Source organism: Schistocerca cancellata, chromosome 8 (genome assembly GCF_023864275.1).
Source record: "Schistocerca cancellata isolate TAMUIC-IGC-003103 chromosome 8, iqSchCanc2.1, whole genome shotgun sequence".
Classification (NCBI taxonomy): Eukaryota; Metazoa; Arthropoda; class Insecta; order Orthoptera; family Acrididae; genus Schistocerca; species Schistocerca cancellata.
Genome location: NC_064633.1, coordinates 320,794,991 through 320,817,479, shown reverse-complemented (window position 1 = coordinate 320,817,479; position 22,489 = coordinate 320,794,991). Strand labels below are relative to the sequence as shown.

The window sequence follows — 22,489 nt, the reverse complement described above, 5'->3', positions numbered from 1 at the left end:
TAAGCAGGAAAGGCTAGAGAATAAATGTAAGGATTTAAAAGAACATTTCACTTGGGGAAAGATAGATACCACCTACAGGAAAATTAAAAGAGAAAAGAGAACCAGCATGAATATCAAGAGCTCAGACGGGAAATCAGTCCTAAGCAAAGAAGGAAAAGGTGAAAGGTGGAAGGAGTATATAGAGGGACAGTACAAAGGAGCTGAACTTGAAAGCAATATTATATAAATGGAAGTGGACGTAGATGAAGACGAGATGGGAGATATGATACTGCGAGAAGATTTGACAAAGCTTTGTAAGTACTAAATCGAAACAACGCCCTGGGAAAACCGATATAGCGTCATAACTACTGATAGACTTGGGAGAGCCAGTCATGACAAAATTTTTCCGTCTGGTGCACAAGATGTATGAGACCGGTGAAATACTCTCAGACTTGAAGCAGACTGTAGTAATTCCAGTTCCCCTGAAAGCAGTTGCTGACAGGTGTGAAAATCACCGAACATTCAGTTTAATACGTCACGGATGCAAAATGCTAACACGAATTCCTTACAGAAGAATGGAAAAACTGGTAGACGCAGACTTTGGGGAAGATCAGTTTGGATTCCGGGGTAATGTAGTAATACGCGAGACAATACTGACCCTACGACTTATCTTAGAAGATGGGCTAAGGGAAGGTAAATCTACATTTATAGGATTTGTGGACTTAGAGAAAGCTTTTGACAATGTTAACTGAAATACTCTCTTTGAAATTCTGAACGTAGCAGGGATAAAATTCAGAGACCGAAAGGCTATTTGCAACTTGTACAGAAACCAGACCGCAAGAGTCGAGGGGCATGAAAGGGAAGCAGTGTTTATGAAAGGGACGCAGTGGTTGAGAAGAGAGTGAGACAGGATAGCCCCGATGTTATTCAGTATCTACAGTGAACAAGTAGTAAAGGACACCAAAGAAAAATTTCGAGTCGGAATTGAAGTTCAGGCAGAAGAAATAAAAACTTTGAGATTTGGCGATGACATTGTAATTCTGACAGCAAAGGACTTGGAAGCGCAGTTTAATCGAGTGGACAGGGTCTTCAAAGGAGCATGTACGATAGGCATCAACAAAAGCATAACAAAGATAATTTAATGTAATCGAATTAAATCAGGTGATGCTGGGGGACTTAGATTAGGAAACGAGACACTAAAAGTAGTATATGTGTTTGCTATTTGAGCAGCAAAATAACTGACCACGGCCGAAATAGAGAGGATTATAAAATGCAGATTGGTAATGGCAAGAAAAGTATTTCTGAGAAAGAGAAATTTGTTAATATCGAATATAGACTTGAGTAATAGCACGTCTTTTCTGAAGTATTTGTCTGGAGTTTTGCCATTTCTGGAAGCGAAACATAGACGATAAACAATTTAGATGGAAAGAGCTTTCGAAATGTGGCACTACAGAGAAATGCTGAAGATTAGACAGGTCGATCACGAAACTAATGCGGATGCACTGAATAAAATTGGAAAGACAAGGAATTTGTGGAAAAACTTGACCAAGAAAATGGGATCGCTTGATGTGGCACATTCTGAGACATCAAGGGATCACCAATTCAGTAATGGAAGGAAGTGTGGGTGGTAAAAATCGTAGATGGAGACCAAGGGATGTATACACTAAGCAGATTCAGAAAGATGTCGGTAGCAGTAGTTATTCTAAGACGAAGAGGCTCGCAGAAGATAGAGTAGCGTCGAGAGCTGCATTAAACCGGTCTTCGGACTGAAGGCCATAACAACAACATTGTTTCAGCTTAAACTATTATCAGTTGTGACTTCAGTCTGTAATATTTTTTCAATTAATTTAAAAAATTACCTATTGTGTTACCGAGACGAGCCTTCCCTTAACTTACTACTGTTTACTTAATATTAAAATTATTAATTAATTAATTAATAATGCGAGGTGTGGCTATAAAATAATGGTGCTATTATTGTAAAACATTTTATTTCAAAAATATACCTGTTTAGTTATTGTCACCTTCAATATACTTCCCTCCTCTATCCCTACAACGCTCAATGCGAATTTCCCATTGATGGAAACGGTGCTGGAAGCCTTCCTCTGTGACCTCCTTGAAGACGCGTTCCGCCTTTTCTTTCACACTTTCAACGCACCGAAATGTTGTTCCTTTTAATGCAGATTTGACCTCCGGTAATTGATAAAAGTTACAGGGTGCTAGATCAGGCGAATAAGGTGGGTCGGCTAACACTAGGGTGCTACAATCCGCTAGAAACCTCTTAACAGGCAAACGCGGTATGGGCCGGTGCATTATCTTAAGGCAGAGCCCATGATTCGTTCTGTCACAGTTCGGGTAGTTATTTTTTTTCTTCTTATTTTCTTACGGAGTTGACCAAGAAACTCAAGGTAATAATGTTGATTAATAGTCTGACCTCAGTAGGCTGACGGTACACAATTCCATGTATGTCGAAAAAACAAAAAAACAAAAAAAACAGTTGGCATAGATTTGAATCTTGGTTTGACAATTCGAGTATTTTTCGCTATCGGTGAAGCGGGCCCTTCCAATGCTTCGATTGGTGCTTAGTTTCTGGGTCACAAGTGAAGATCCAAGGTTCGTCACGTTATCACTCTTTTCAAGAAATTAGGATAATTTTCAGTGGTATTCAAAGTGACATGACAGACATTTTTGCGAGCTTCCTCTAGTTCGATCGCAAGAATTTTCTGCAGAAAATTTTCCTCATATAAAATTGGTTATGTAAAATTTGTTGTGTGCATTCTTTGTCGATTCCTACAGTTTCAGCAGTCGATCGAATACTCAAGCGAGTGTCAGATGGAATCAGATTACCTACTTTTCCGATATTTCCATCCGTTTTTGATGATGAAACGCGTCCCGGACGTGAGTCAACTTTCACGTCTTCTCTGTCATCATCGAAACGCACGAACCAAGCAAAAACTCGCAAGCGTGAAAAACAGTCTTCTCCATACACTTATATTAGTAATAAATAGGTTTCAGTAGCGGTTATTGCCAGCCGGAGTGGCCGAGCGGTTAAAGGCGCTACAGTCTGGAACCGCACGACCGCTACGGTCGCAGGTTCGAATCCTGCCTCGGGCATGGATGTGTGTGATGTCCTTAGGTTAGTTAGGTTTAAGTAGTTCTAAGTTCTAGGGGACTTATGACCACAGCAGTTGAGTCCCATAGTGCTCAGAACCATTTGAACCATTTTTTTTTTGAGTAGCGGTTATTCAAGTTTCATGTGTAACTTCACGATAGTTGGTTGCTCTGTTATTACACATACAGTCTTCCGGCAGCACAAAGTAGCAAGCTCTTACACAAACGAAGGCCTCTGGCAAACTTATTTTCCTACATACACCAGAAACGCCGTATTTGATTGAGAAAACTTCATGCTTCACAGCTATTGGTCGTTCATATTTGGAGAATGCGCAGCTACTCTGTCACAGCATCAGTCCCGTTATTTTATAGCCAAATAGCCCCGATGTTATTCAGTATCTACAGTGAACAAGTAGTAAAGGAAACCAAAGAAAAATTTCGAGTAGGAATTAAAGTTCAGGCAGAAGAAATAAAAACTTTGAGATGTCGTTATACCGACATCTTTCTGAATCTGCTTAGTGTATACATCTCTTGGCCTCCATCTACGATTTTTACCACCCACACTTCCTTCCATTACTGAATTGGTGATCCCTTGATGTCTCAGAATGTGCTATATCAAGCGATCCCATTTTCTTGGTCAAGTTTTTCCACAAATTCCTTGTCTTTCCAATTTTATTCAGTGCCTCCGCATTAGTTTCGTGATCGACCTGTCTAATCTTCAGCATTTCTCTGTAGTGCCACATTTCGAAAGCTCTTTCCATCTAAATTGTTTATCGTCTATGTTTCGCTTCCAGAAATGGCAAAACTCCAGACAAATACTTCAGAAAAGACGTGCTATTACTCAAGTCTGTATTCGATATTAACAAATTTCTCTTCCTTAGAAATACTTATCTTGCCATTACCATCACCTGATTTAATTCGATTACATTAAATTATCTTTGTTATGCTTTTGTTGATGCCTGTCGTACATGCTCCTTTGAAGACCCTGTCCACTCGATTAAACTGCGCTTCCATGTCCTTTGCTGTTGGAATTACAATGACATCGCCAAATCTCAAAGTTTTTATTTCTTCTGCCTGAACTTTAATTCCGACTCGAAATTTTTCTTTGGTTTCCTTTACTACTCATTCACTGTAGATACTGAATAACATCGGGGCTATCCTGTCTCACTCCCTTCTCAACCACTGCTTCCCTTTCATAAACACTGCTTCCCTTTCATGCCCCTCGACTCTTGCGGTCTGGTTTCTGTACAAGTTGCAAATAGCGTTTCGGTCTCTGAATTTTAGCCCTGCTACGTTCAGAATTTCAAAGAGAGTATTTCAGTCAACATTGTCAATTAGTATATATTATAAAAGTAAATGTACAATGTGCGTGCTGAAAATACTCGGAAATGAGTCCCGGGACGAGTTATGTGGTGTGGTAGTCCTCTATCCCACATCCGTAAAGAAGGTTCCCCTTTTACCTGAAGGGTGTGCTTTTGTTGATATAAGGGCTGGGAAGTTTCTCCCTCTAGACATTTCTAGAACATTCGAGAGTATTCGAGAACATTCCAGAAGATTCGAGAGCATTCCACAACATTCTAGAATGTTCTGGAATGTTCCACAGTGATTCTGGAATATTCGGAAATAGTCTGGAATATTCGGGAAGATTCCAGGATGTTCGGGAACATCCTGGAACATCATGGATCATTGTGGAACATTCCAGAACGCTGTAGAAAGTTGTCGAATGTTCTGAAACGTTGTGGATCATTCGAAGCCTGGTTGGTATGTTTGTAATTGACCACTGGTGGGGCTACTCACTGGTAGGGGTATGTAAAGTAAGACCGCGAACTGAAGCCAGCCATGAAAATATCATCCTACCAGAAGCATGGACGAGGAGAAGTAAGAAGTAAACATTACTACCTAAGAAATGAAGCATTCCACTACGATCTGATGAAAGAATACAACAAGCACAAACTCGTCGTAACCGGAAAAAAGGCGTAACATCTGCCAATTTCGCAACGCGAAAAAATTCAGTAGAGAAACACCAGGCTTCTGTTGCAGGAATGGAAAAATTCGATTACCACCACTGGATTCGCCTCCGCAGGAATTTTTACATTACATGATCGGGGAGATTCCAGAATCAAAACACTTTCTTCAAAATATAAAAGCGTACAATGCCTGCTTCTAAATTACTTTTTTCGATGTTATTTCTATCTACACTAAACAGAGATGAAGTTGATTATGATTTTCCAATACAAGGACAAATTCATCGCAACATGGGATTATAACTACCACTACCTACTGAATACCATGAATTTCTGCAAGTATATCGGAAATGAAACCGAAACGGATCAACGTTGTAGAAATATCAGAAGATTGCGGCAAGAAGTAGTCCAAGATGTACAGAGTACTGTAACAAGTTACAATTTGTTTTCAAGAAAAATTTTCACCTGTTGCACTTTAACAAGTATTGTAAATTTTATCCCTTTTTTTCAGCTATCACACAGTCTCATATCATCTCCCTAAGAAAAACTGGGTACCCAGCTAGTCCCCATTTAATAGTTATTAAAATTATAAATGCGAAAATAGTTTGTTACGCTTTCGCTACTCTCGATTAAATTTGAAATGGGGATAGCTTTAATGCTGAGGTACAACATAAGTTATTATAGAAAGTGTGCAGTACTATATATTTATCGAATTTACGAATATTACGCTTACTCTTGAAAAAGCTGCTTTCTCTTTGACTTTTGAACTTTATCTTATGTGGGAAATGCTTTTATTGGTTGATATGCTGTACGTAATACAATTCAATGTCATGAATTCAATGCTTATAGAACCCTCAACGCGTTTAATCCTTACTCCCATACCAATATTATGAAATGCGGAAGCAACTGTGTGTGTTATGGTCCCATGCCTAAACCGCTAACCGACTTCTATGATATTTGGTGTTAAGATAGTTTGAACCCTGAAATAAAACAAAGGCACCTTTGGAATGTAAAAGAACTACGCCAAGAGGGTGAAGTAGAGAATGTACATCTTTTTTTCATCAGTGAACATAAACCACGATAAAAAATTATGAAATATGTTGTATACTGTACATGTTGTATAATGTTCAGTCAATCATGGTAACTTCTTACCGATCATGGTATCTTTATACCACTTACCACTTTCCTTTCAAATGGCTACTGATCCATCTTTTTGCATTTTTTTTGTACTAAAAATAAGTATTATTACCTCCATGATTTCTAGTTAGTATTTCAGCTCTCTTTCCAACTCCTTTCAAACTATTAGGCTCGTGACTATCCTTTAATTGCGTTAGATGTGAAAAGAGAGTCTGTTGACAGTGATTTAAGTTGAACAGTGCCAGATTGATATAAATATTTTGATATTTCAAACTAAACATGGAGTACTGAAGTAACACTGTTAGTTTTTACTTCTTATTAACGCCTGATTTCCTTCTGGCACGACCTAAACTTATCCAGAGCATTAAATATATAAAAAATTCTTTGTTCTTTAAGACTGGTCTAAAGTTATTCTGTATGATAGAGTAACTTTCTACCAGCATTAAAATTGAAATTTTATTCTAATAGAATATAGTTAGTATACATTTCCACTTTTCTAACCTCTCAGTAACTACAGACGTAAAATGTTATAATGTCTGTTTTTATTTGCAGTTTATTTTGTGTGTAGTACTTTCAAAAAATGACAAAAAGTTACCCCGATTGACTGTATAGCTACTTCAATAGCAAGATGTCAAGCGCGCACCTGCCCACGCATCTTTGCATTCAGCACTGTTAAGCGATGGGTCAGATGACAAAATGGGTGGGGTGGGGAATGGGGGAGCAAACTTGACGAGCTATACTAATCCGAACAGGCAGACGTGTGAGATCAGCTGGTGTTATTGCATCTACAATAGTTCATTTACTATCACACATCATAACAAAACTACTGATATGCACACGCAGCTGTGGGTGATAGTGATAACATATAATAATATAATTACAATATTGCATGCGTAGCCTGTCTGATTGGACACTGCATGCCGCTATGTTTCCTGTTTTCTAAATCCTCATATAACAGACAGATTACTTATCGCGCACTTTTACTTAGGCCCTCTGTGATCGGTGGATGTCGGCTGACTTCGTGCCGCTCTGGAATGTTTACGGTCTCTGCCAACATAAGCCCATGCCATACAGCATTGTGCACTCAAATAATAAGTAACTTATGAATTCTTGTTGATCCTTGTGCGGTGTTGTGCGTAGTGATCGTTAGTATTATTTACAGAAACGAGCGAAGAGGTTGCACCTGGTCATTGTAGCGACTCGCAGTCAACTTTCGTGTCACTTTTTGCGTTGCTTTAACTTATTACACGTTCATTTCTTTTATAAGCTGTAAACTGTCTGCTGGGCTTATCTCAGCAGCCTATGTGCTACGAACCGATCGAAAGCTTCCGCCCACAGCATCCACAGCTCAGGGGCCAAGTAATAGTGTGTGATCAGTACATTGCAATACGATCAACTACTCTATAAGGAAAATAAAATGATCTTGTAGTATCTTACCGAACGCATCACACACCACTACCGCCGACGTTGCCACCCTTCTTTTTATACTCTGTCTTATCGGGATCAAAGATAGAATGTGAGCGCAGAGTACCTTCCTCAAGATATGTGAGCAACAGCAGCGATAATATTTCTCTGAGAGTGAGATCCAACAAAGAAACGAGCTGAGAGAACCTACTTTAATCGTAAGAAACACAGTTCATGCGCAAGATACTTTGAGATTAAGTCGTCCCCAAACTATAGAAGACAGACAACCTTACGTTACTTGTCTGTTGACGTATTTCCAGAAGACACAGTGAGCAAACTACGATAGGAATTCTAGTCTAAGTGCTCTCTCTAGTGCACGGTCGTAGCATGCCAAACTAGAAAGAAGATCCTTGTTGAAAGAACTTAGTTTTCGAAACAAGTTACTAGCGGCGAATTCCAATTTTTGTATCGACGTTTAGGAATAATTTTGTAAACTGAAACCCGTGTGATCATTTACACTGGAAGTATACGAACATCTGCAGACGAGAGTCCGTAGTAATGTGCTTTACAACTGTAGAACGGCGTTAATTTCCCCTTAAACTTTAATATCTAACAGTATCTGCCACGGGCACTTACAACGTCACGCTTGCTGTCAGTGGCTCGGACTGTCTCCCCACTACTCGATTCGTCTTGACTTCCTGAGGTCCGCCTCGGCCAAATTCGGTTCTTTTCGGAACTAGTCGCTTCAGCATGACGTTTCATTTATCAGTGCGATGTGACACTCGATTCTTCCGGATGTTGCTTCAGCATTTTTTCTCGGCACGACTTTTTTCAGTTCGGCGGATCGTAATGGCAGCGCTGCGTATGCCTCGCTATTTTCTCGCGGTATAAAGAAAGGTCAAACGTTCAATGGCCGTTACTCGAAAAGACAGAACGATCCATCGTCACAAGCCTTTAAAAACTAATGGGAATCACATTTCTGCTTCGAAGAGAAGATCGGAAATTCTCAATATCTATCATGCAATCGTATAACTGATAGACACCGAAAATTAGGTACTGAAGGGAATTGCAACACCATGCATAAAGAATTTAAAGATTTTGTTGGAATGAAAGAACAAAAAATTGCAAGAATCAACACACGATTTTTACAGGGTTCGTTGTTTTGTACATCAGGAAGCACTTGGTTCAAAATCTGTGTTCTGGAGTACATAATGAGATCGGTTGTATGGACAGTCAATTTTCTGAAGTCGCGTGCATTTTATACCGTCGGTTTTAACAGTTTTTGAAGAAACTAAACGAAGAGTATGACGCTGTACACTACTTCACAATTGGTAAGGAATGGGGACATTGTCGGACAGGAAAAAAAAAAGGTTCAAATGGCTCTGAGCACTATGGGACTTAACATCTGTGGTCATCAGTCCCCTAGAACTTAGAAGTACTTAAACCTAACTAACCTAAGGACATCACACACATCCATGCCCGAGGCAGGATTTGAACCTGCTCTATTAACTAACCCCAATTAGATCATGAGTATGTTTTATTCTGAGTGAAAAGTCATCGTGGCATATTTATATTAGGGGTACAAATAATTTCTAGCTTAAAAACATAAAAATAGCTGTCTTTCGATGACCTGAAATATCAGAACTTCAATCGTTATTGCTCCATAATTACAATAGCAATTTTATTCCTACTATGTGCATGTAGTTTGTATTGTGTGGTACATTAGTTTTTAAAAAAATGGTTCAAATGGCTCTGAGCACTATGGGACTCAACTGCTGTGGTCATAAGTCCCCTAGAACTTAGAACTACTTGAACCTAACTAACCTAAGGACATCACACACATCCATTCCCGAGGCAGGATTCGAACCTGCGACTGTAGCGGTCGTGCGATTCCAGACTGTAGCGCGTTTAACCGCTCGGCCACTCCGGCCGGCATTAGTTTTTAATCCAATATGTTTCCTTCATTCTGTATACTGGTGAGGCCCGATGTAAACAATGTCAAAGCAACAGTTTAAATTAGTGTAAAATACTAAGTTGCTACACGAAGGATCTTCGGTGTATTCGAACCAGATAACCAGAAACATGTTTCCTTCATTCTATCTACTGGTAGGACACAAAGTAGACAATGTCAAAGCAACAGTTTAAATTGGTGTAAAATACTAATATCACATATCTGCCCTCTTCGGGAGAGTGGAGATGAGATTGGAATAGGATGCAGTATCCCAAAAGGGGTTGTGGTACTACATACCGAAAGTACCCTCCGTCACACACCATTACGTGGCTTGAGGAGTATGATGTAGATGTAGAAGTAGATGAAGATGAAGATGTAGATGTAGATATCTATGAGCTTTCTTCTTTCTCTTTGCTGTTTTAACCCGAGAAGTTGGGCCTTTCTTTCAAAGTGACCATGGGTTTCTCAAAGGAGTCGCAAATGTCGCTTCACACTGTACTTCTTCCACGCAGATGAAATAGCGTTACAAAAGAAACATTGTGGGCCGGTTTTGGTTTCAATTGAAAAGTAATCTTCTTCCAATGTTAGACTGAAGTGTAGGAATTCCAATGATTTTCGTTTTAACTACCTTAACTCCCCCTCAGCCGTTTTCCTTTCATTAAAATGAAATGATCTTATGGCATTGTTGGCCGGGAGGCCCCATGCGGGGAAGTTCGGCCGCCGTATTGCAAGTCCTTTTTAGATGACGCCACTTCGGCGACTTGTAAGAGAATAATGATGAACAACACACGACACCCAATCATCACGAGGCAGAGAAAATCCCTGACCCCGAGGGGTTCAAATGGCTCTGAGCACTATGGGACTCAACTTCTGAGGTCATTAGTCCCCTAGAACTTAGAACTAGTTAAACCTAACTAACCTAAGGACATCACAAACACCCATGCCCGAGGCAGGATTCGAACCTGCGACCGTAGCGGTCTTGCGGTTCCAGACTGCAGCGCCTTTAACCGCACGGCCACTTCGGCCGGCCTGACCCCGAGGGGAATCGAACCCGGGACCCTGTGCGCGTGAAGCGAGAACGTTACCGCAAGACCGCGAGCTGCGGGCTTCCCTTTTATTAATGTCATCCTTCTGTGAACGCCAAAGAGAATACGACGCCGAAACACTAACGATACGAAGTACGCAGGTCCGTCGTGCAGCGCGCGCATCAGTGACAAAGGGTTCGTATTAGCAGAGAGGTGGAGGGGAACTGCTGGCTGACAGCGACCGCGGGCAAGCAGTGGGGCTGCGTTTGAACACGATGTAACATCCACGAGATAAATTTCAGCTACAGTGCGACGAGAGGAAATTATGCCTGTAACAGTTATAAACATTATCTATTCGAAATATGAAAAAATAGTGAAAACGATGATAAATATTAATTATTTATATAATATTCTATGATGTAATTGGACATATCGATGTGTATCATACAAAGACAATGATAATTGTAAATTCCTTTTATGATCTGCGTTTGTCTTCCTTTGTTTTTACCTTTTGTTGGCTGGCTTTTGTAGGTTGCGGACGCATATCAAACTGAGGTCTGTTAAGAAATTGTAATTATTTGTTAATTATTACCTGAGAATAGAGTTCATTATTATTATAAATATGAGTGAATAATTATTTGTAACTTTAATTCCTCTCTCAGTAAGCATTACCTGTGTTAATTATTTCTTTCCGCTGCAAGGAGCGCAGCCATTGATGATAGCGATTTGTATCGCGTTTTGTCTGTGTTTTCCTTAGAAACAAATCAAATGTTTGCTTGATGAAGTCTAAATAGTGCACAACACGAAAGTAGAGTTTAATAAGCATTTCAAATACGTATTTATTTGCTCTAACAATAGAAAGTCTCTATCAGTTGTCTGCCGTCATCTTAACAATTATCTCAGCGGCAAATTCAAATTACGCAACTCTGCAGACATAAATGCCGAACTTAATACAAATGTGTAAAAATAAATGTGCATCGGTGGTCCAGAACTCATTTTAATGAAAATGATTCGAATCAGATTGGTACTTTAAAAACAGTGCTCATGGCACGATCCTTATAACAAACTTTTCTAGCTGATGTATGGAGCCGAAATTAATTACGCACGAGTTGCGAAGAATATTGTTTCAGGTAACATACGTCAGTGTTGTGCGCGGCTGATATTCGGTGGTTTTAATGATCATTATGCTGAAGATAACTGTTTCCATCATAATCCATAGTTGTATAGAACCTGTTGTATGAACAGTGATTTAGTGACACTTACACAACTTACAGACAACACTTTAACACGACGTTAACTTGGAGTTCTTTAGCAAATTGACCAAATCTTTAGCCGGGAGAAAACTGATTTAGTAATTACTCAATGTAATAAAATAAGATCATTTTCATTTACAAATTAGTTAAATACCAAACCACTGAATAACACAGCGAACACCACAACGACTAGAACTGTTAGAACAGTTTACGTTACACTTAGGGAAATCTCGAGTTCTTTTTGATCTTTTGATCGCCCTACGATCCAGTGACTTTCTTTCTTTTTTTTTTTTTTGTTCTACCACAACGACCCTTCATACCGTATTTAATGCACTGTGGATTTTAGTAATAAAAATAATTGTGAAACACGGGCTGAAATATCTTCTAGGATGCCGGTCGTGTGTAACAACAGCACGTATCGGCCGCGCGGTTAGAGGTGCCACGTCACGGACTGCGCGGCTCCTCCCGCCCGAGGTTCCAGTCCTCCCTCGGGGATGGGTGTGTGTGTTGTTCTTAGTACAAGTTATTTTAAGTAGTGTGTAAGTCTAGGAACCGATGACCTCTTCTGTTGGGTTCCTTAAGAATTCATACACATTTGAAGATTTTTTTTCGTAACATCAGCAAGTAATAAATAAATGAAAGATAGCAGTCATGATTCTGACCAGTTCTCAAGCTGTCGCTCATTCTGCGATCTAGTAAGGTCTGATGGTACTGTCTTCAAGACGGGTCTTACCGCTGTAATTCATTCTACCGATTAAAGTTACAGCCATCTTATTACGATACATTACGTTTGTTCGACATTTAATTCTTGGTTAGTGCTAGTGATGGTTTCACCGGAATGTTTCCAAACTGATTACAGTCTGGTACCGTTTCTATCTGTTATTCTACTATGTCAACAGGGACTGAATTGCTCATTTGCAGTTTTTATAAACCATTACCGGCCATTAAAATTGCTTCACCAAGAAGAAATGCAGATGATGAACGGGTATTCATTCGACAAATATATTATACTAGAACTGACATGTGATTATATTTTCACGCAATTTGGGTGCATAGATCCTGAGAAGTTAGTACCCAGCACAACCACCTCTGGCCGTAATAACGGCCTTGATACGCCTAAGCATTGAGTCAAAAAGAGCTTGGATGGCATGTACAGGTACAGCTGCCCATGCAGCTTCAAAACGATACCACAGTTCATCAAGAGTAGTGACTGGCGTATTGTGACGAGCCAGTTGCTCGGCCACCATTGACCAGCCGTTTTCAGTTGGTGAGAGATCTGGAGAACGTGCTGGCCAGGGCAGCAGTCGAACGTTTTCTGTATCCAGAAAGGCCCGTACAGGACCTGCAACATGCGGTAGTGCATTATCCTGCTGAAATGTAGGGTTTCGCAGTGATCGAATGAAGGGTAGAGCCACGGGTCGTAGCAGATCTGAAATGTAATGTCCACTGTTCAAACTGCCGTCAGTGCGAACAAGAGGTGACCGAGACGTGTAACCAATGGCACCCCATACCATCACGCCGGGTGATACGCCAGTATGGCGATGACGAATACACGCTTCCAATGTGCGTTCACCGCGATGTCGCCAAACACGGATGCGACCATCATGATGCTGTAAACAGAACCCGGATTCATCCGTAAAAATGACGTTTTGCCATTCGTGCACGCAGGTTCGTCGTTGAGTACACCATCGCAGGCGCTACTGTCTGTGGTGCAGCGTCAAGGGTAACCGCAGCCATGGTCTCCCAGCTGATAGTCCATGCTGCTGCAAACGTCCTCGAACTGTTCGTGCAGATGGTTGTTGTCTCGCAAACGTCCCCATCTGTTGACTCAGGGATCGAGACGTGGGCGCACGATCCGTTACAACCATGCGGATAAGATGCCTGTTATCTCGACTGCTAGTGACACGAGGCCGTTGGGATCCAGCACAGCGTTCCGTATTACTCTCCTAAGCCCACCGATACCTTATTCTGCCAACAGACATTGGATCTCAACCAACGCGAGCAACAATGTCGCGATACGATAAACCGCAATCGCGATAGGCTACAATCCGACGTTTATCAAAGTCCGAAACGTGATGGCAGGCATTTCTCCTCCTTACACGAGGCATCACAACAACGTTTCACCAGGCAACGCCGGTCAACTGCTGTTTGTGTATGAGAAATCGGTTGGAAACTTTCCTCATGTCAGCACGTTGTAGGTGTCGCCACAGGCGCCAACCTTGTGTGAATGCTCTGAAAAGCTAATCATTTGCATATCACAGCATCTTCTTCCTGTTGGTTAAATTTCACGTCTGTAGCATGTCATCCTCGTGGTGTGGCAATTTTAATGGACAGTAGTATATATATTAATTTTGTGGGACCAAACTGGTGAGGTCATCGGTCCCTAGGCTTACACACTATTTAATCTAACTTAAACTAACTTACTCTATGGACAACACACTCACCCATGCCCGAGGGAGTACTCGTATCCCCGAAGGGGTGAGCCGCACGGACCGTGACAAGGCGCCTCGGACCACGCGGCTACCCCGCGAGGAAACAAAATATTATACTGGTTTCAGTCACGTAGTATTTTTTGGAGAACAAAATTTTCGTCTTTGGCTGTTACCTTCACTTAAAAAATCAGCATAAATGTTTATATATCAATATGTGTCGGAACGGCATGAGAATTCGTGTGGTAAATTTGTTCATACACGATAGAAGTTTGTGCAGTAGAACAATATAATGTTGTTCCCTCCACTGTTTTAAGCAGAACCATAGCCGATTTTTGTGACTAGTTCATAGTTTCTTGCGTTTGTGTTGTATCCGAGCAGCGCGAATCAAATGTCGCGTGATTATTCGAACAAGATTCATATTCTGTCGAATGCTGCGTCGTACTGGGAAATCTCGATCCCTCTTCGGACGGGAGCATCGTTTTCGAGCCCTAACAAGCAGTGGGGCACGCACTCAGGGGCGCCCGCGCCCGCAATAGCGAATTTACCCACCCTGGTCCATATACAGTGTGAATGGGACTACACGAAGAAAAACGTAAATTAGTTGCGAACTACGGGGTACACACATTTTATTCAGCATGTGAAGGTCACTACAGATATTCAGATTTAGATTACGACACGTTCCATATGCCTGCCATCATTGGTGACAACGTGCCGCAGACGACTGGCGAAATTCTGCATGACCCGCTGAAGTGTCGGAACATCGATGCTGTTGATGACTTCCTGAATGGCTGTTTTCAGCTCGGCAATGGTTTTGGGGTTACTGCTGTACTCCTTGTCTTTAATATAGTCCCACGAAAAGGAGTCGCATGTGGTCAGATCCGGAAAATATGGCGGCCAATCGAGGCCCAGCTCAGTGACCTCTGGGTACCGCAGAGCAGGATGCGGTCCCCAAAGTGCTCCTCCAGTACGTCAAACAGTCTTGTGTTTCAATTGCGAAATGCGGATTCTCAGTCCCACAAATGCGCCAATTTTGCTTATTGACGAACCCATCCCAATAAAATTGGGCTTTGTCGCTAAACGAAACATATTCTTATACTAATTCCCATCTCACCCCGCGTCCAACCTCTCACCTTGAATGTCCTAACGCAAACCGTTCAGAAGTTGTGGCCAGGTGGCACTTCACTCATCTGAGTTTCGTGTACCTTCATAGCATTGGGGCAAAATAACACTCTCTGATTGACCTATTCTGAGGAATTTGTATGCGGAGGTACCGTTAGGAATAATCGTGACTCCACATTATCCAGCTGCCGTTCCTTCGAATTTGTGATGGGCTGACTAGTAACAGACTTGTCTGGACTTTATCGAGACAACCATTTTTGCATAGCATTTGTAAGGATGGGTTCAGATTTTCGAAGTACATATTTTGCAAATTACCCATACATAATTCTAAAGTTGTCACTCATTTACACTTAAAGGCTCCCTACTGTTACTGGCACTTGAAAGTTTTAAACTGGAATCAAAGAAAAACAGATATCCTCTGGTGGATAACCAGCTCTTCAGAAATAACATGAATTTATCTTTCCAAAAACAATTACTAATGAGATATTGTTTCTTGGTGATTGCATTCACGATTTGTTGTACTTGATTATTTCACATTTATTCGGCCGCAATCACACTTTGACTTTATGAGGTAACGGGCGAGTTGTGGCGCCCTGAACATATTCTACGTTCGGAGTTGGCGTGGCCGTACGGGCCCCTCGGCATGCCGGAGCTCGTCAGCAAACGCGTGGTGCCGAACGTTAGCCGGAGCAAGAGGGGTAGACCTAGCGCGTGGTCCAGGCTGACCGCGTGGCTGGGAATTCCATGTTCACGCTGTGACGAAGACTGTGCTTTGTGTCAATGAAGGAGATTTTGTATGCCGGGAGTGCCAAAGATGGTTGACTTCGTGAAACCATAATGGCAGACCTTTCACAGTTCATGTAGAAATTAATGATTACCATTATTTGTAAGACAATTCTTATGGTGTAATCAGATTTTCAATATCTTTATTAGTTTAAAGTTTAGTATCTGACTGTAAATTATACAAGTAACACCTAGCAATGAATATCCAAAATCTAAACGGTTCATCCGATTTTGTCGATCGACATGTCTTTAGAAAGCTATTAGTGTAAACCTAAATTGGTATTAATTACAGGCATGTAACTTGAATAGTACATGAGTTATTGGAGGTCAACGTCGCCGATTACTATTGATCGCATCAGGCCATAAGTACTCCAGGGTTACACGAAAAAACGGTAGCAGTTGCTTATAAATACATTTATTCGTCTATGTCTTTGTTTATATCCGATATGTACTATTCATGAAGAAACTGGTCAAATATTTACTGTGTTTTAGAAAACACAGAGACATTAGGCTACTGGCCTGCTTTTGTTTCTTTTCATTTGATATATGTTTATGTATTTAATAATGTGTGTTATTTAATAATGTGTTCGCGGGAGACAGAAATATTTCGTAGTGCCGACTTGTGCACTTGTGAGATTTCCGTGGCTTCTGCAGTGAAGACGTAGTATGCGTTTAGAAGTGAATATCTCACGAGCTGTGTTGTTGTTCATAACTAATTACGTGAAGTAGGAATCTATTGTTTCCCTGTTATTCAACTTATATTTTATTTAATTGCTGGACCATCGATACCAAAAAGTGTTTTGCAGTAATAAACGGCATTCTTAAAGGTACTTCTGCCATCGTACTCATCATTTAAAGTAGTTAAAAATAGTACCTGCAGATTTTATTTAATTGCAATCTTTCATTTATAACTTCTACGTTACATTCAAAATTCCCAATTGCTGAGTGATACGAATCTTCGACCACTCTATTCATGTGTATATTCATTTTGTATACTGTTGACTCAGCAGTATTTGGCTTGTAATGCGGCAACTACATATCCCAGCCCCTAGACAACGAAACCAGCCAAAACCTTTAATATTTCAACTCTGAGTCTGAAGGTACTAGTTTAGGGCCACCTCATTATTATTATTTTTTTTTTTTTAAGCCCGCAACTTAACATTTGTTGAAATAGCCACACAAATTAATTACATATACTTATCCCTAAAATACAAGGGCTATTCGTTGAAATAGCCACACAACTTAATTACATCTACTTCATCGGAAAGTAAGTTCAGAAAGGTCGCAAAATGGAAACCATTGTGAAAACACGGTGAAACTTTGCACAGATGTGTTGGGCAGTGTCTCTAGTACGCCTGTCGATCGCATCACATCGTTCTTTTCAGTTTTGAGCGAACAGTGAGCTCGTAAAGATGTCTAGAAAATAGTTTCTCCCCCCCTCCCTTCCAAGTACGAGGGCCTGGTGAGAAATGCAGCCCGCATAACGTAACATTCATGCGTTTCCTTTTTAAAGACAATTCTCAGTCGCATTCAACGGGGCTAATGAATAGGCTGCTGCAGCGTTTTCGATGGGAAATGTTGGATCACTCACAATACAGTCCGTAATGGCTCCCTCTGAGTCACATCTCTGTTCACACGAACCGCTGACTATGAAGACAACTTTTTCCTACAGACAACGAGATGTAGACGAGCGTAGAGGAGTAGCGGAAAGCACTGTCGGCTGCCTTCTGTAACGAGGGTATCGGAAGATTGGCACAACCCTACGACAAATGTCTAAGTCGGAGCCGCGATTATGTAGATAAGTAGCTAACTGTCGCAAATAAAACACTTTAAATTTTCACAGTGGTTTCCATTTCGCGGCCGATCGGAACTTACTTTCCAAATACCCCTTGTACAACATGTTTCAAATAATACTGCGTTACGATAAATACGAAAACATTACAAACATGTAAAAGATTACATTACATCGTTTGTAGCACTGAAGTCTCCACGACTCAATGCACGTTAAAAATAACATATTGTGTTTTGTAAAACATCGATGAATTGCAAATCTCATAACTGTTGACAAAAAAATTTTAAAATAGGAACTTTCAAATATTTTAGTCATTGGTCGATACAAGATGACTTTCATAAAACACCAGTTCAAATTTTGCATATCTTCATTATTAATCCTTGCAAATTAATTTATTAAAACATTTTCTTCTTCTTTTCAGACTTTGTGACTCATTACTAGTCTATATTTAGGTACACGTGTGTTTAATAAAAATATGTAAATGATACACATTGCTTTAACATGAACTTATTATATTTTACGTCTTCCTAAGCAAATTGTACATCATAAAATGTTTCTGGCAAAAGATTGAAATATTATGCTGGTTATGCTCCACAAACATTTGTCATCTTTTAAATTCCTGTTACGCGTCATCAGTGTTTTAAAGAAAAACCTGAGTTACTACTCTAAATATGCGCAACATTTAAAATAGTGGCGCTCAGAGTACCCCATAAAATCGGAATAAAATTAAAATTCATTATACTAGGTGACTGCCGTGTACCTTTCTTCCCACATCTTTAAGTACTGTTGGGTGAAGTATTATAAATATTTAAGAAAAGCTTATTGAATGTCTCCTTCCCAAAAAGAAATGACGAACAATTGTGTTCGTATGTAATCATTCTTTACGTGTACGCTCTGTAAATACGTATGAACTCGTTTTCATGAATTTCTAGTCAAATTTGGCAGTCTCATTCTTTGTTCTTGAAACTTCTTTAAAATTTGCCAAAAATATACCAGGGATCATAAAACGTATTCCTTCAAACTAAACAAAATATACAATTGAATTCAAAGTTGACTGCTGAAGTCTACACAAAAATATACCAAACGAAAGTACAAAGGAAAATCGTCTGTTTTACAAAATTCCGGTTTTCTTCATTGTCGACCTAATGTCTGTCACATGATTTCGGAGCACTTGACACACACAAAGGGTACACAGTTCGTTCGTCACATGTCTGGGTGGCTGAACGGTGACATCATGTTTCTGAGCATGGAGCTACTAGGATGAAATACCTAGCTTTGTGGTGACAAATTGACAAGGCCGCCGCACGGTCGTTGGATTTTTCTAGTCCCAAGGGCTGACTCCTCCTCTCGCTAAGCTCACAAGTTTTTGATTTGATCATAGCCTAAGGTTACTATTTACATTTGCAAATTGTTTTCGTCCTTTTGTTGCTGTTATGTGGCCCACATTAGCAGTGTCTCTACCACATTTGCAGTTACATTGTAGCACTGTCTATTTGACGCGCAAATACAACTTCATTGTCCAGACGACCACACCTGCATATGAACTACACACTGACTCTCATGATCTGTTCATTGGGATGATGTAGTTGCGTTTGTGCAGCACATAATTTTCTTGGTCTCGGAAATTGGTTGTGTTCCAGAAAGGACTCGGCAGCTGTTGATGCTCTGAGGTGCCTGATGGTGCAGTGTTTTGACATGTCACTTACCAAAAAATGGTTCAAATGGCTCTGAGTACTATGGGACTCAACTGCTGAGGTCATAAGTCCCCTAGAACTTAGAACTACTTAAACCTAACTAACCTAAGGACATCACACACATCCATGCCCGAGGCAGGATTCGAACCTGCGACCGTAGCGGTCGCTCGGTTCCAGACTGTAGCGCCTAGAACCGCTCGACCACTCTGGACGGCTGTCACTTACCTAAAAAATTCCTGACCTTTCGTGTGCCATTGTCGCATTGACACGATGTTTTCCTGATGCTATCTTGTCGCTTGGCACTTGCTGCGAGAGGCATTAGCGGTCTCATTGTGCTTGTGACAAGTTCTTCTTGTGGCTAAGCAATTGGCGGGTCAGGTACAACGGATTCTGTTTGTCAGCTGCTCCAGCCTGCGCCGAACGGCACTCGTTCGCAGGTTAACTGGCCTAAGTCGTGGAGAGACCATCTGTGGACATATCTCCCTACGGCAGCGACCGGCGCTCGTTTGGGAGGCGGCTGCGCTTTCCGTACATATCAACTCGCTCTCTCAAGTAACAAGCGGCTTCAAGTAGCCACTATTTATCGCACTCCATGTCCCAGTTCCCGGAATATGAACGTCGCGCTGTGCCTATGTCAGGTGTGTAGCTCCGCATGGCAAGGAACTTTACGCGATAACAGTAGGAAGACAATCTTTAGAACCTTAAAACTGCTGAACACTTCACAATAAATTAACCATACTTTTTGGAATCTTTTTTTTACTAAGCACTGCAGCGCGTCAGCAATCGTAAGTATCTAAATAATTATGAAAAATCCGCCTCGACTGCACAAATGGTTCAAATGGCTCTGAGCACTTTGCGACTTAACTTCTGAGGTCATCAGTCGCCTAGAACTTAGAACTAATTAAGCCTAACTAACCTAAGGACATCACACACATCCATGCACGAGGCAGGATTCGAACCTGCGACCGTAGCGGTCGCTCGGTTCCAGACTGTAGCGCCTAGAACCGCACGGCCACTCCGGCCGGCCTCGATTGCACAAACTACCTGGTGTTTACCTAGGTTTCAGCGTGGGTAACCACGCCTTCTTCAGAACAAAAATAAAACAGCTTGCCTAAATAGGCATAGTCAAAGGCTAAAATCAACACCTACCGCGGCAAGACCCCATAATTTTTTTTTACAAATACACGGTACATATGTACCAAGTCAGTAATATTACTTATCTCAACCCTGTTCGGTGGAGAGCCTGTGACCATCGTGCGTTAGTTAGGGACAAACAAAAATCTGATACTGGTTTATTCTGACCTCTAACCTTATTTCAAATTTATTTCCACCTTGATTCAATTCTAACAAGCTTGTTGACATTCAGTGTTTACAATGTATGATGATTTGACTGTACTGTTATTTTGAATCTTTCCCGGAACAAGTATTCTTTAAACTTCAAAAACAAGCTGTTCGCCTTTATTTTGTCAATAAAGTGTTCTCAGGTTTGGAAAGAGGGTGGCATTGGCGGTAGCAGTTGCGGTTAGAACACGAACAAGCGGGAATTTTTTTACTACTCATATGTGTGCGAGACTGGCAATGGCAAGGAAACCGTTTCTGAAGAAGAGAAATTTGTTAACATCGAGTATAGATTTAAGTGTCAGGAAGTCATTTCTGAAAGTATTTGTATGGAGTGTAGCCATGTATGGAAGTGAAACATGGACGGTAAATAGCTTGGACAAGAAGAGAATAGAAGCTTTCGAAATGTGGTGCTACAGAAGAATGCTGAAGATTAGATGGGTAGATCACATAACTAATGAGGAAGTATTGAATAGGATTGGGGAGAAGAGAAGTTTGTGGCACAACTTGACGAGAAGAAGGGATCGGTTGGTAGGACATGTTCTGAGGCATCAAGGGATCACCAATTTAGTATTGGAGGGCAGCGCGGAGGGTAAAAATCATAGGGGGAGACCAAGAGATGAATACACTAAGCAGATTCAGAAAGATGTAGGTTGCAGTAGGTACTGGGAGATGAAGAAGCTTGCACAGGATAAAGTAGCATGGAGAGTTGCATCAAACCAGTCTCAGGACTGAAGACCACAACAACAACAATGTGTGCGAGCGATACTGTCTCGACATTCCACCGTAACACAAACTAATAGACAAAATTAACTAATTTTTTTAAAAGAAAACTGCGATTTTAACTCCCTCTATTGCGGTTTCAACTACCTTCCACATCATCTCAGTGATCCTAACTTTTAAGATATTTTGCACTCCATCGTTCTCATACAAATTTTTCCACGAGCGTATTTGCGACGTTTTGTACCTCGTTTAATGTTAAACATTTTCTGCTGGATAACCTAGAACACATACTTTAAAAAATAATGCACAAAAATGGGTTACACGCTCTTACACTAAGGCTATGTAAATGATAATAAACGTTTCTTTTAATTTGAATACCTCCAATGACGCTACTTTTTCTTTATCGATGGCGAGTATGCTCATATGATTTTTTCTTCATTTTCAATATTCCCTCCATTTCACTTTCAAAACTTTAATTCACATTAGCTGAGCGGTAAATTTCGTCGTCTCCGTTTAGGAATTCTGTATGTTCCTGGGTTTCGTTCTGCAACTTCGGATTGGCTTCATCGATAGTACTAGCTTAAATTTTTCCTTCTTGCGACGAGTTCTACCTGTAAAAATACACAGATAAAAACTCTATTAATCCTTGTAAACATTACTTAAGTTAAACTTCGTCGTTAGTTCTAACTCCGTCACAAAATATCAATACAATTACTACCGCAGGATATACCACCGACCCATACATGAAAGTAATCGTCGTCATTGTCGTCTGCATATCGTAGAATTT

The 22,489-nt window shown here is 40.7% G+C and overlaps 1 protein-coding gene across 1 annotated transcript in view; it reads right to left on the bottom strand.

The window, feature by feature from the left end:
* LOC126094985 (uncharacterized) overlaps positions 1–22,184 on the bottom strand; it is a 165,319-nt gene extending 143,135 nt beyond the window's left edge. Inside the window, exon 1 of the mRNA XM_049909640.1 lies at positions 22,081–22,184. Within this exon, the coding sequence (XP_049765597.1) occupies positions 22,081–22,125 (45 nt within the window). The 5' untranslated portion in view covers positions 22,126–22,184. The remainder of the gene's footprint in view (positions 1–22,080) is intronic.
* Positions 22,185–22,489: the final 305 nt, after the last annotated feature.